Source organism: Coffea arabica, chromosome 2c, assembly GCF_036785885.1.
Source record: "Coffea arabica cultivar ET-39 chromosome 2c, Coffea Arabica ET-39 HiFi, whole genome shotgun sequence".
NCBI classification, from domain to species: Eukaryota; Viridiplantae; Streptophyta; class Magnoliopsida; order Gentianales; family Rubiaceae; genus Coffea; species Coffea arabica.
Window position 1 is genome coordinate 23,902,668 of NC_092312.1, and position 11,044 is coordinate 23,913,711.

Consider the following 11,044-nt stretch of genomic DNA (forward strand, 5'->3'; position numbering starts at 1 on the left):
ATTTGCTTGGGGAAAACTGATTCCACGATTACTAAGAGCAGCAAAACTGAACCAACCAAAGATCAAATAACATCCACATCTATAAACATAACAATGACCGACGTAAAACGGAGAAGGGATCCAGATAAAATATGGAGTAAACCATATTCATGCATCAACAGAACAACGTTCTTTTCCCAGTAAAGCCTAAAAGATAAGTTGGAAGAATAATACAAAATTTAGTTTAATACAACAAAATAATTAATAACTGCCGCAAAACTGACTCAATATCCTGACTATTCCTGTCTGTCTTTGGGTTTCAAGGGAGATCTTATGGCCACAATTCTGGGAATGAATTAACTCCAGTTGCCTTCTCTCACAGTTCTGGGAGGACCTCTGCAAGTAACTCTGAAATCTTCTAGTTCTGGGACCAAATTACGATAAATATTGTACCAGCTGCTAGTCAAAAGAAATAACCTCCTCTTGAACATCTAGTAATTCCTCCACTTCTACGTCTTTGGCCTCGTATTCCTCCTCTTCATCACTGGCTTCCCCATCACGAAGCTTCTGTCTTTCTAATTTTTCCTCTTCTTGCAGCTGTTTCCACTCGCTGATCCACCTCTCCCACTCTTCCTTCACAATCTTTCGCTTCTCGCGTTCCTGCTCACTCAACTGGAGGGAGACATCCTGATCCTCTGCTTCATACTTCTTGCTGTACTTCTTCAGGTTCTTGGATATCTCTTCTTCCTTCTCAGGGCTCAAAAGGGATGGAGGCCTTGGACGCCAAGAAAACTACGATATAACCAATGTAAGTTTCAAGTTTTCAAACACAAAAAAAGAAAAAAAAATACTAAATGTGAAATTGTGTAGTTTTACCTGGAAAAAGTGATCCTTGAGAATACGATATAACAGTTTGCCATTGAAGGACCATATGTTGAAACCATTTTCCATCTCATGAACTGAAGTTACTGACGTAGCAACATACCTGCATATGCAAATTTGATGCAATCAAAAAGAATTAAAACAAAACAAAATGTCAAGACTAAGCAACTATCAGTCTTTTAGACTCCCAAGTACTACACAGATTCTACAATTAAACTTGAGAAAAAACATTCAAGTTTTAGAACCAGGAAAGAGACTTCAGACACATTACAACAAGATGGAAGCTTTATTCTCCTAATCAACTCAACGAAAATGGATCGGTTATTACCTTCCCGTGGGATCCCATTCAATATCTGTTGCCATGAAGTGCTCAGCTGTTGCCATGGTTTCAAGCTCATCAACATTGTAGAACTCCAATTGCCCATTGAAATTTTTCAACCCAGCCAGCACAATGAACCGACCAGCTGGTGACCAGTAAAGTGCATTTGCCTGCTTGCCCTTGATAGTTGTGAGTTTTGAAACCCGACCAGTATTATGAGCAGTCCGCATTGAGTAGAAACTTATGTCAGGCCTAGGGTTATCACCATGAATAACTGCAAATCTATGGCCCTTTGGCTCCCAAGCAAATGCAATAATCTTATCATTCTTATTCTCAAGTTCCAATACTTCAATGGGAATATCTCTCTCTTTAATTCTGAAAAGCTCAAACCCAGTATATGTACTCTTCTTAGTTTTTGTGTACCGATCAACTTTCACAGCCAGGTAGTCACCATTGCTTTGCCAATACATTTTGCAGTCACTAACACTAAAAAGATTCTTCTGCCTCAATTCCTCCTTGCTTGGGATTTGCACAAGACTTACCTATTATTAGATTGTAAACTATTAGCCTTTAGATTAGAGGAAACAAAAAAAGTCAGGTGTGTACCACATGGAGCTTCTGTACTCACCCTTGCAGGCTGATTCCCTCCACCAAGTTCTGGAACAAATAGTGCAAGGATAGGATCGGTCGGTGACCAACTAAAGTCCATGACATTTTCAACCTTTATGGATTTCTTGTCAATAAGAGTAAATGTCTCAGTTTCATAAACAGAGATGACGTTCTTCCCTATTCGGGCAAAGTATTTGTCATCCTTCCCACCACCCCACCTGAAAAAAGATCAATCAACTTTTCCAAGTCAAAAATTTTCACAATTAGATCCAATCATAGAAAAAGTGAAACATGTCTCCATGCACCAGGTCAACAAGGGCAATCAGTATACATAAGCAAAAGGTCACCTGAAAACAGGCCAAGAAACACCAGTAACGCCCCCAGTTCCTCCAATAGCAAATTCATCTACACTTCCCTTGAAATCTCGCATTACTTTTCCAGATTTCACATCAAAAATGTTGAGAACTACCCTCTGCAAAATGAGTCTATATCAGGAAAAGTCCTACAGGGATCTGAAAACGTGTTGCTACACCAGAACACACATTTCTGTTGGTGTAATGCTTCTACTGTCACTCTTGTTATTGCAATGCATCGCATAATAAGGCGAATTTGTAGATTAACCTTGATTTTTAAAATTTACAGAGGAATTAGTCAACGAATATGTTTCATGACTTCTATTAAGGGAGTGCAACAATTAATATCAAATAGCAAAAAGATAATCAGTAAGGAAGAAGATATAATAAAAGATCATAAGGGAAGTATGTAATGGGTTAAATAACAAATGAACTAGATAAAACACATTACATGAGTATCACGAGGATTGCTAGGTTCATGGCTGCTGTAAGTCACCAAAAACCTCTCACCAGGAGAAAAATCGATCAGTCTAACCTGCAATTGAGACATTAAAGTCAAATGCTTGAAAGATTAGTACTCTAGCTTGCTAACATCATAGTTATTAAAATATGACCTGAGGGTGAGCATAGCGCGTTAAGCGATTGAAAGCGGAGGCACCACCCCAAACTACAGCACCTTGCCTGTGCAGTGTGGCTAAATAGGTACCCAGCGGGGACCACTGAACGAAACTCTCGGTCCAGAACTGAGTGAAAAAATAATGGGGAAAAAAAGGCATCAGAGAAACGTAAAACATGGAAGTTCTAAAAAGGAATGAGAAAAATGTATTCAGAAGAGTACAAGGACAATTCATCCAAGTAAAATCCAGTATAAGATGCATTAAACAACATAAATTTACGAGCAATGAACCAGATGAAACAGAAAGAACTACAAATTTCAAGTCACTCACAGGACGTTTGTAAACAGGATCAGGCTTCAACTGTCTAGCATCATTCCACAGCACCTCGGTGTCACTGCCAGCACGAATTACAAATTGATCTCTAGCTTTCTCATCAGTAAGCCAGTGTTGCAGATTTTCCTGAAACCAGTACACAACCCACTCAGATAAAAACTTACTGAACAGAACAATTCAGGCAGAAGAGAGAATCCTAAGATTAGCAGCACTTGAAAAGAAAGAAGCCAACCCCTGGTGTGTAAGGTATAGTTTCTGGAGGAGCCCACTCATCTGGAACTTTCATAAACTTTTCAATGTCATCAAACATGTTCACAGCAAATATATGAGATCTATCCAACTTGTATCCATTAGTCTTCTCTTTTGCAAGTTCAGCTTCCTTCAATGCCATCAAACAAGATCAGTTAGCCAGATGAAACTAATTATCAATTGCAACGAGACATTATGGCAACCTGTTTGTTTGTTTGCATATAGACACAACTCTTCCCCGCCCCAATGCCCCCCTCCCCCGGCCCAAAAAAAAAACACCTCCACCCCAAAATAAAAGGAAAAACGGAAACAATAGGTCGTTGTTTCTTTAGACTGCATAATGCCATAACCCTCGCCTACGCACCAACCATTGCTGTGTTTCTAAAAAAGCAATCACCGCATATTAATAACATCTAAAACAAATACACATTTGTCTGATCTTCAGCTAATACACAGCTTTTGTATTTCAAGAAGCTACCAGATACTACTTATTGAATCATCAAGATAAGCCATCATTCCAAACGTTAAAGCAATTTCATACAATTTCCCTCTCCAGGCTAATATCATATGCCTCTGGCCCGTTTTAATAAAGCTCATTTACATATTTTCTCCAATTATAAGCAAATTTTCTACACCCCATACGATAGCAAAGTCCACAAATTAATATCCAAAAAGATTTTTCTTTTTAACTCTACCTGAGGTGTATTATACTCTATAAAACAGTATCCCAGAGTTTTGCCAGTATGGTCAACTGGCATCCATAAACCGTCATCCTTAATCACCCCAATCTGGCTATAAATTTTGCGAATAACCCCTTCCAATTTTTCAAATTTCTCTTTAGGAACCACGGGCAAATTGTCCACCACAATTATGTTGCCAAACCCGGCCTCGAATTCCAACTCCTCTTCCTCCTTCAAATCCTCGTCATCACTGCAAAACAACAACCAATTCATTACCCAAAACCTCAAATTCCAGCGCAAAAAAGCCATTGCCGGAATTAATTTGACCTAAGCAGAAGGCGTATTTTTGCTCAAATATAAGCTTTTTTTCTTCTTTTCCTAAACCAACACAATAAAGTTGTAACATTTATACGAACCTGATGATGCCGAAGTCTTCGCCAGGAGGGAGGCGAATGGAATCCAAATCCACTTCAGAGAAGTCGATGCCGAGACGTGACGCGGAGGCTCTTATGTCCTCCATGGACATCACCTCAGTCGCCATGATTATACCGCTTTAGAATTTGGAGCTTGTCTGAGTGTAGTCAGACAAGCTGTGAGAATGCGCCACCGCCGAAGAAGGAGGAAAAGAAGAATGAGTGCTCCGGCCGCCGAGAAGTTTCGGTAATGGAGATTGTTCGTGTTTTTAGGGTTTTTGATCTTCTGGAGAGTGAAATAATGAGAAAGGCGGTTCGAGTCGTTATTTCCAGGGTCTTGAGCCTTTTTTCCTTTTCAATAGCAACTTATTATGTTACGTGTTGAAATAAAACTCGCTATTGGGCCGATGGCCCATATAACTGAGGGCCAATAGGCTTACCAACCCAATCCTACTTTTAACGCTGATCGTATGCTATGGCCTTCGTCAACAATTTTGCAGACTGAACCATTCCAGTATTGTGAAGCCTGTTTAGACCACCAATTTATGTAGACCCAATAAAATGCCTTGCAGTTGAACCGAGGCAAGTATGTTAAATTCCGTTTACACCCCCATCAATTTCTTCTATGATTTGTTTGTTGGTCTCGTTTGAATTGCAATTTTTTAGAGTTTCTATAAAAAAAATATACTGTAGTTTACAATTTTTTGGAGCTTTTATTAAAAAGCATATCGTAACGATTTGATATATATGCGATAAAAAGATGATTGAAAAATATATTCACTGAAAACGTAAAAATTTTTTGATAGAAAATTTCGATCCAAAAAACACCAGTCGAGGAGTCCTAAATGTTTCAGAAATATGATAAATTGCCTAAAACAGATTCTGAGAATGCAATTTTTTACTGAAAACTTAAAAAGTGTTTTCATAATTGCAATGCCAACGATATAAGAATTCTACAAGTCCTTCATTCTATCATGTTATGATTTTAGTCCTACAGGCGAGTCCAAGTATAAGCCACATGCATCAAAAGATAAATTTTTTTACCCTATTATCAAAATCCTGCTAAACCTTTTCTGTGTAACCTTCTTGGATACTCCTTAGATTAATCCCATATGGTTTGACTAGACATAAACTCCAATGAAACTAAAGGAGAAAGTGAAATTTATCATTTGCAGAAGAAAAACGTCTCTTTTATTTTCTTATTTTTGTTTGTCTCCCAAGGGGAGTGCACATGTCCATAGAAAACTAGCCCATGAACTAATGAATTGTCGTCAAATAGAATACTGCACCATGCCATCGATTAAAAAGGGCCAAATTTAGAGCAAAAGGTTTAAAAGACATCACTTTCCTGGTTTGTAGATACTGCAAGGAAGTATAATGAATTATTGAGATGAGACCCCAATAGAAGAAAAACCCAAAAGAGCTCAAAGAAAAAAGGAAGAAGAATTATTGGTATATCATCTTTTACCTTGAAAAGATGTTGCAAACAGGAACCGTACAGGACGATTTATCTATGTTACTGCAACATACGATGAACCTATGAATCAGCCACCATGGCATCAAAAACTACAGCAGAAAACAGCAACTACCAGATGCTTGATAATCCAGTCTATTTTCATCAACCAACCTTACAGAGTATGTAAAGAAGACTTAGATTTGATCATCAAAATAGTACTATGATGCCATGACATTATACATCCGACCTCCAAGCATACACATTAAATTCTTCAGAGACCATCTGCTTCAGCAGGTTTTGCCAAAAAATCATCACCCTGCTTCGCCTTCTCAGATCGACTAAATTTCCTAGTCACCATGCATTCATATTTCAGTTAAAGAACTCATTTCGCCATTTGGGTTTTGAAGTACCTTCATCTTACCCAGATCTCGACAAGGCATTGAACTCTTTCAACATTTGCAGTTACATCTCTAACTTGATGACCAGATTCCCTTGCTATCTGCACAAAATCATTTGTTAGTCTCATTGAACACATCCAGCTCTGCCTCACAGGATTAGAATGAACATGGACTAATAAATCTCCATATGGTTCAACAAATAAGTTAAAACAGTGAAGATCAGACTAATTCCAAGAGCAAAATAACAACTTGCCTGTAGCAGTCATTCAAATGCATGCATGATTTGTCACATAATGTATAATCTTTGCCAGGATTTACTTTTCATGGACTTTTCATCAGAACTCTGAACTACATCCCAGAAGCATTGAGCAAAACCTACAAAAAATCAAGCCAGTGAAGACAGCTACTGAGAATAGAGAAAATGTCAATTTTGATATTCGTGTTACATTTGCATAATGTGCCTTTTCTCCATTTTGCTTGGATCTGGTTTTAGGGCCAGTAGAATGAGAATCCCATTGCAACATGTATATCAGTGCAAATAATTTAGCAACGATACAAAAGATTACCTAGTAAATTTCTCTGCCTTTGATTATAAACAGGCAAACACACAGGTCATCAATATTATGCAATTTTTTATCAAAAACCAATAAGACACGTCTCAAAAGTAACAAAAATTTAGAAAAGGATGCGTCTCCTGAAGTTTGTGCAATTTAATTACCTATCCATGTTAGCAGTCCTAGACAGCATCTCTAAAATAAACGCTAAACTACCAAATGATTATTAGAGATTTGATTCTCAAGGTAATGTTACTATTTCTTGCAGAATGAAATTCTCACTGCTTCAATGGAGCTTACAAAAATAAAATGGTGTAATTACAGATCTATGAGCTAAAAAAATAGTAACAAATATATGCAGTAGCCCAAGTTCAAGTATGCTTTAGGTTTGCACAATGCTAAAGACAAGTGAAAAACCAAATACAAAAATTGCACGTGGCCGTGCACATAAACAAATATATACACAAGACATATCATTGTGTATCATCATATGTATTAATAACAGAAAGAGAGAGAAAAGAGATTTGTAGGTACCAGTTGCTATCTGAAAGATTCAGTAATAGCCTGCCAATCATCAATTTCTTCTTCAACAAATTCAACAGTTCAGCAAGCAAAACATGAGAGCTGTATATTGACCTTGAGAGATGACGTACAGTTGCGAGTGAGACTTGGAGTATCTTTGAGTCCACTTCTCAAGCCCCAGAACAACCCTTAAGAAGAATCAATGAAAAACTGTTATCGATCTTTCCACTGAAAAGTGTCTCATTCTTATCCTTCACAGTATGATATCTGAAGAAGAATTCCCAGCAACTGCAATTACAAGCTAATGGACAGGAACATCTAGAAATGCCATCCTTTAGCACGCCAACATATCCGTGCTTTCTCATTTCCACGAGCTACTTTTATCTTCAAAAACAGCTTGTAGGCCACCTCTGTTTTATTTAAACCTAAGAGTTTGTTGTTCAATTTACTGCAAATAAGTCTGCTGGGGCAAAATCCTCTATGCAAAGACTCCTCAATGACTGCAACAGCATTTTCAAGCTGCCCTATGTTGCAAAATGCATTAATGATACACTCGTAAGCTTGCATATCAGAAGAATAACCACTTTCTTGCATATCATTCCAAATACTCATCAGGGTATTACACTTGCCAAATTTAGAAAGTCGCATAAGCAAAAGCTTATAGCAACTTAATGATATTCTACATCCGACTTTCCTTGCCTTTTTATAAATCATAAGAGCAGCATGAGGAGGGCCATAGCCACACAAGGGCTCAATAAAAGAAGTAACAGTACCCATTGAAGGAATGATCCCACGGCCCAACATTTCATCAAACAATTCAATTGCATCTGCTACTCTCCGAGCTTTTAAACAAGCAGATATTAATCTGACATAAGTATCCAAGTTAGGCTCATAATCACCTCTCAACATCATCTCATAATATTTAAATCCCTCATCCAAATTATCAGTAACTACAAAGTTAGATATCATTGCATTATAAACCTCAGCATTAAGAACGCAACCCCCCTCCTCCAACTCCCTAAAAATCTTTACAGCACCATCAATTTGACCAGCTCTCCCTAAGCCTTCAAGAATATAACTGTAAGTCAAGCTATCCGGATTCAATCCATCTTCCACCATTGCCTCCAAGGTCCTCTCAACTTCACTAACTATACCAAATCTCGACCACCCACTGATCACCGAATTATAGGTCACACTATTAAAGCGAATCTTCCCTCTCATCTTATTGACTAATGAACTTGCAGTTCCTACATGTGATCGTCGAATTAAACATTTCAGAAGAACGTTAAACGTCTCAGTATCGCATTTTAATCCAAAATCTTCTAAATCATCAAGCATTTTGACGGCTTTAGAAACCCGCCGAGCCCGTATAAAACTATCCATAACTATAAAAAGGGTATCGCAGTTGGGATTTGTTCCTCTTTTTCTCATATCAAACAACATATCCACCATAAATTCAAAACATTTTCTCCTACCTAATGCTTTAATAAGCACATGAAAACTATCCACATCTCTAGTCATTCTTGGTTGTTCCACTGCCCAATTGAAAAACATAACCATGGCTTCGCCCCCTAAATTGCCTCTATTCACTACTTTATCAAGTATATCAGGGGTAATTTCAATCCCAACATTAGTTAATGCCGTTTCAATTGCATTTTTACCGAGAATTTTCTGGAGAAAAATCCCACGAAATTTATCTTCGGGAGGCAAAAATCCATCAACTGCCCGGGTTTCTATTCCCTTATCAGAGGAAGAATTTGGTTTTCGAATTACAGGGCTGTGACGGATTGGCAGGATGTCTGAGAGTTGATTCAGTATATGGGCTTCGTCGATATGAGGATGTTTTTGCTGCGAATGATTCTCTGGGTCGTTAGGACACTTAAAGGGAGAATCGAGGGTTGAAAAAAGAGTTAGAGAGAGTGGAGACGATGTAGTGAAGACAGGTAGAGATTGATGAGTGTACCTGCGGGTCAGGGAGCTGAACCTCGTGAGAAGCATTGACGGCGTGGAGGAGGAGGTGTAGGGGTGGTGTTGATTCTGCCCGACGCGGGCTTAGTTTTGTGGTGCATCGACTTTGGAATCTTGGCAAAATGGATTGCACATTTAGATTGATTACTGTGTAAGGGACGGAAAAAAAAATTCCCAGATAAAATATGACGAATAAATTAGATATGGTACAAAAGTAAAATTGATAATCTTCTCCAACTTCCCTGAACCATTCATCTCATCCCTCATCTCTCATTCATGAGAGTAGGGCTGCAAACGAATCGAGCCGCTCGCGAGCGCAAACGAATCGAGCCGCTCGCGAGCCGCTCGAGTCAAGCTCGAGTCGAGTTCGACATTAATCGAGCTCGAGTCAAACTCGAGCTCGAACTCGAGCTCAGAATATTAAGCTCGTTAACTCGCGAGTCGGGAGCGGCTCGAGTCAAGCTCGAGTCGAGCTCGACATTAATCGAGCTCGAGTCAAACTCGAGCTCAAAATATTAAGCTCGGCTCGCGAGCTTGAATATATATATATATATATTTTTTATTTTTATTTTTATTTAATAATAAAATTACGTATATTATATATATATATTTTTTATTTTTTATTTTCATAGTGAAATTACGGATATATCCTTAATATTTTATTATTTATTCAGAAAAAAATATTATTTTATTTAATTTTTTTTAAAAAAAAAAATTTTATTTTTTTCGAGCTCGAGCTCGGCTCGACTTGATTCGAGTCGAGCTCGAGCTCGAAAATTGCCAGCTCGTCGAGTTCGAGCTCGAGCTCGAAAATTGCCAGCTCGTCGAGTTCGAGCTCGAGCTCGAGCTTGATAAAATTTAGCTAAGGCTCGGCTCGATTAGCTCAAAACTCGACTCGGCTCGGCTCGTTTGCAGCCCTACATGAGAGTAATAATCTTTATCTAGCTCGACAACAATTATGCAGTAAGAAAAGGGTTAATATCAGAAACCTCCCTTGAGGTTTCTTCTAATCACACCTAGAACCCTTCATGTTTTCGAAATCACACTTAGCACCCTGGAATGACAACTTTGGTATCGTTGTCAACCCCTCATTATTTTTGTTCCACTTTTACCCTCCTTGTGAACTCTATTTATGTAACTCACATCCCTCCAACTTTTGTAACACTACAAAATCGTCCTTGAGCAGTGTAACATGTTTTGAATATTTTGTAATTTTATGTAAGCTTCTTGTACATCTTTATAATAGATTGCGTTTCTGTTATTAAGTTTTACAAATAATTCACATAAAGTTACACATTGTTTAAAAAATGTTACATTGATCTGAACGGAGATAAAAAAAAATGTGACTATGGATTCTCATAATGGCAGCAATAGTTTCAATATGTGGTTGTAGTTGTAAATAAACTTGCTCTTCCATTTTTGTGAAAATGAGGTGGTATAAATAGCTTTTTGTGCATCCTAGTCGAATGGAGTTTGTAAGTTATTAATATTGCGATACCCTATTATCAAGTAAAAATGGATTGCTAATGCTATATACTCATGAATTCCCATCATCTTTAAACTACTTTTAGATTATGTTATTATTCACTTAGAAATTGCAATTTTGGCAATGGCACTATGTCCATTGCCAAAAGTCAACATCACTGGAAACTCTATAGCTATTTAATATTAGGGAGTAGGATAGGAACAATTGTTAGATCAACCATCCCTAA

General features: G+C 37.9%; 2 protein-coding genes across 2 annotated transcripts; both read right to left on the reverse strand.

The window, feature by feature from the left end:
• Window positions 1-62: 62 nt before the first annotated feature.
• On the reverse strand, window positions 63-4,746 carry LOC113726934 (eukaryotic translation initiation factor 3 subunit B-like). Its single transcript, XM_027250855.2, has 11 exons — window positions 4,438-4,746; window positions 4,037-4,271; window positions 3,325-3,471; window positions 3,090-3,218; window positions 2,757-2,885; window positions 2,594-2,677; window positions 2,137-2,261; window positions 1,809-2,007; window positions 1,190-1,722; window positions 856-964; window positions 63-771 (listed from the first exon to the last, which is right to left on the reverse strand). Exons 1-11 carry the CDS (start codon window positions 4,560-4,562, stop codon window positions 439-441), a joined length of 2,148 nt encoding a protein of 715 aa, XP_027106656.1. The 5' UTR covers window positions 4,563-4,746; the 3' UTR covers window positions 63-438.
• Window positions 4,747-5,863: 1,117 nt separating this feature from the next.
• On the reverse strand, window positions 5,864-9,476 carry LOC113726935 (uncharacterized). Its single transcript, XM_027250856.2, has 3 exons — window positions 7,377-9,476; window positions 6,542-6,663; window positions 5,864-6,389 (listed from the first exon to the last, which is right to left on the reverse strand). Exon 1 carries the CDS (start codon window positions 9,360-9,362, stop codon window positions 7,683-7,685), a length of 1,680 nt encoding a protein of 559 aa, XP_027106657.1. The 5' UTR covers window positions 9,363-9,476; the 3' UTR covers window positions 5,864-6,389; window positions 6,542-6,663; window positions 7,377-7,682.
• Between the last annotated feature and the right edge of the window lie 1,568 nt (window positions 9,477-11,044).

Bases quoted from the DNA above. Each gene is read 5' to 3' on its own strand.
- LOC113726934 (XM_027250855.2), bottom strand. From the start codon at position 4,562: ATGGCGACTGAGGTGATGTCCATGGAGGACATAAGAGCCTCCGCGTCA. The intron at 2,262-2,593 runs GTAATGTGTTTT...CTCATTTTGCAG, and splicing joins GCAATCCTCGTGATACTCAT to AGGGTAGTTCTCAACATTTT. The intron at 1,723-1,808 runs GTGAGTACAGAA...ATCTAATAATAG, and splicing joins GAGGGAATCAGCCTGCAAGG to GTAAGTCTTGTGCAAATCCC.
- LOC113726935 (XM_027250856.2), bottom strand. From the start codon at position 9,362: ATGCTTCTCACGAGGTTCAGCTCCCTGACCCGCAGGTACACTCATCAA.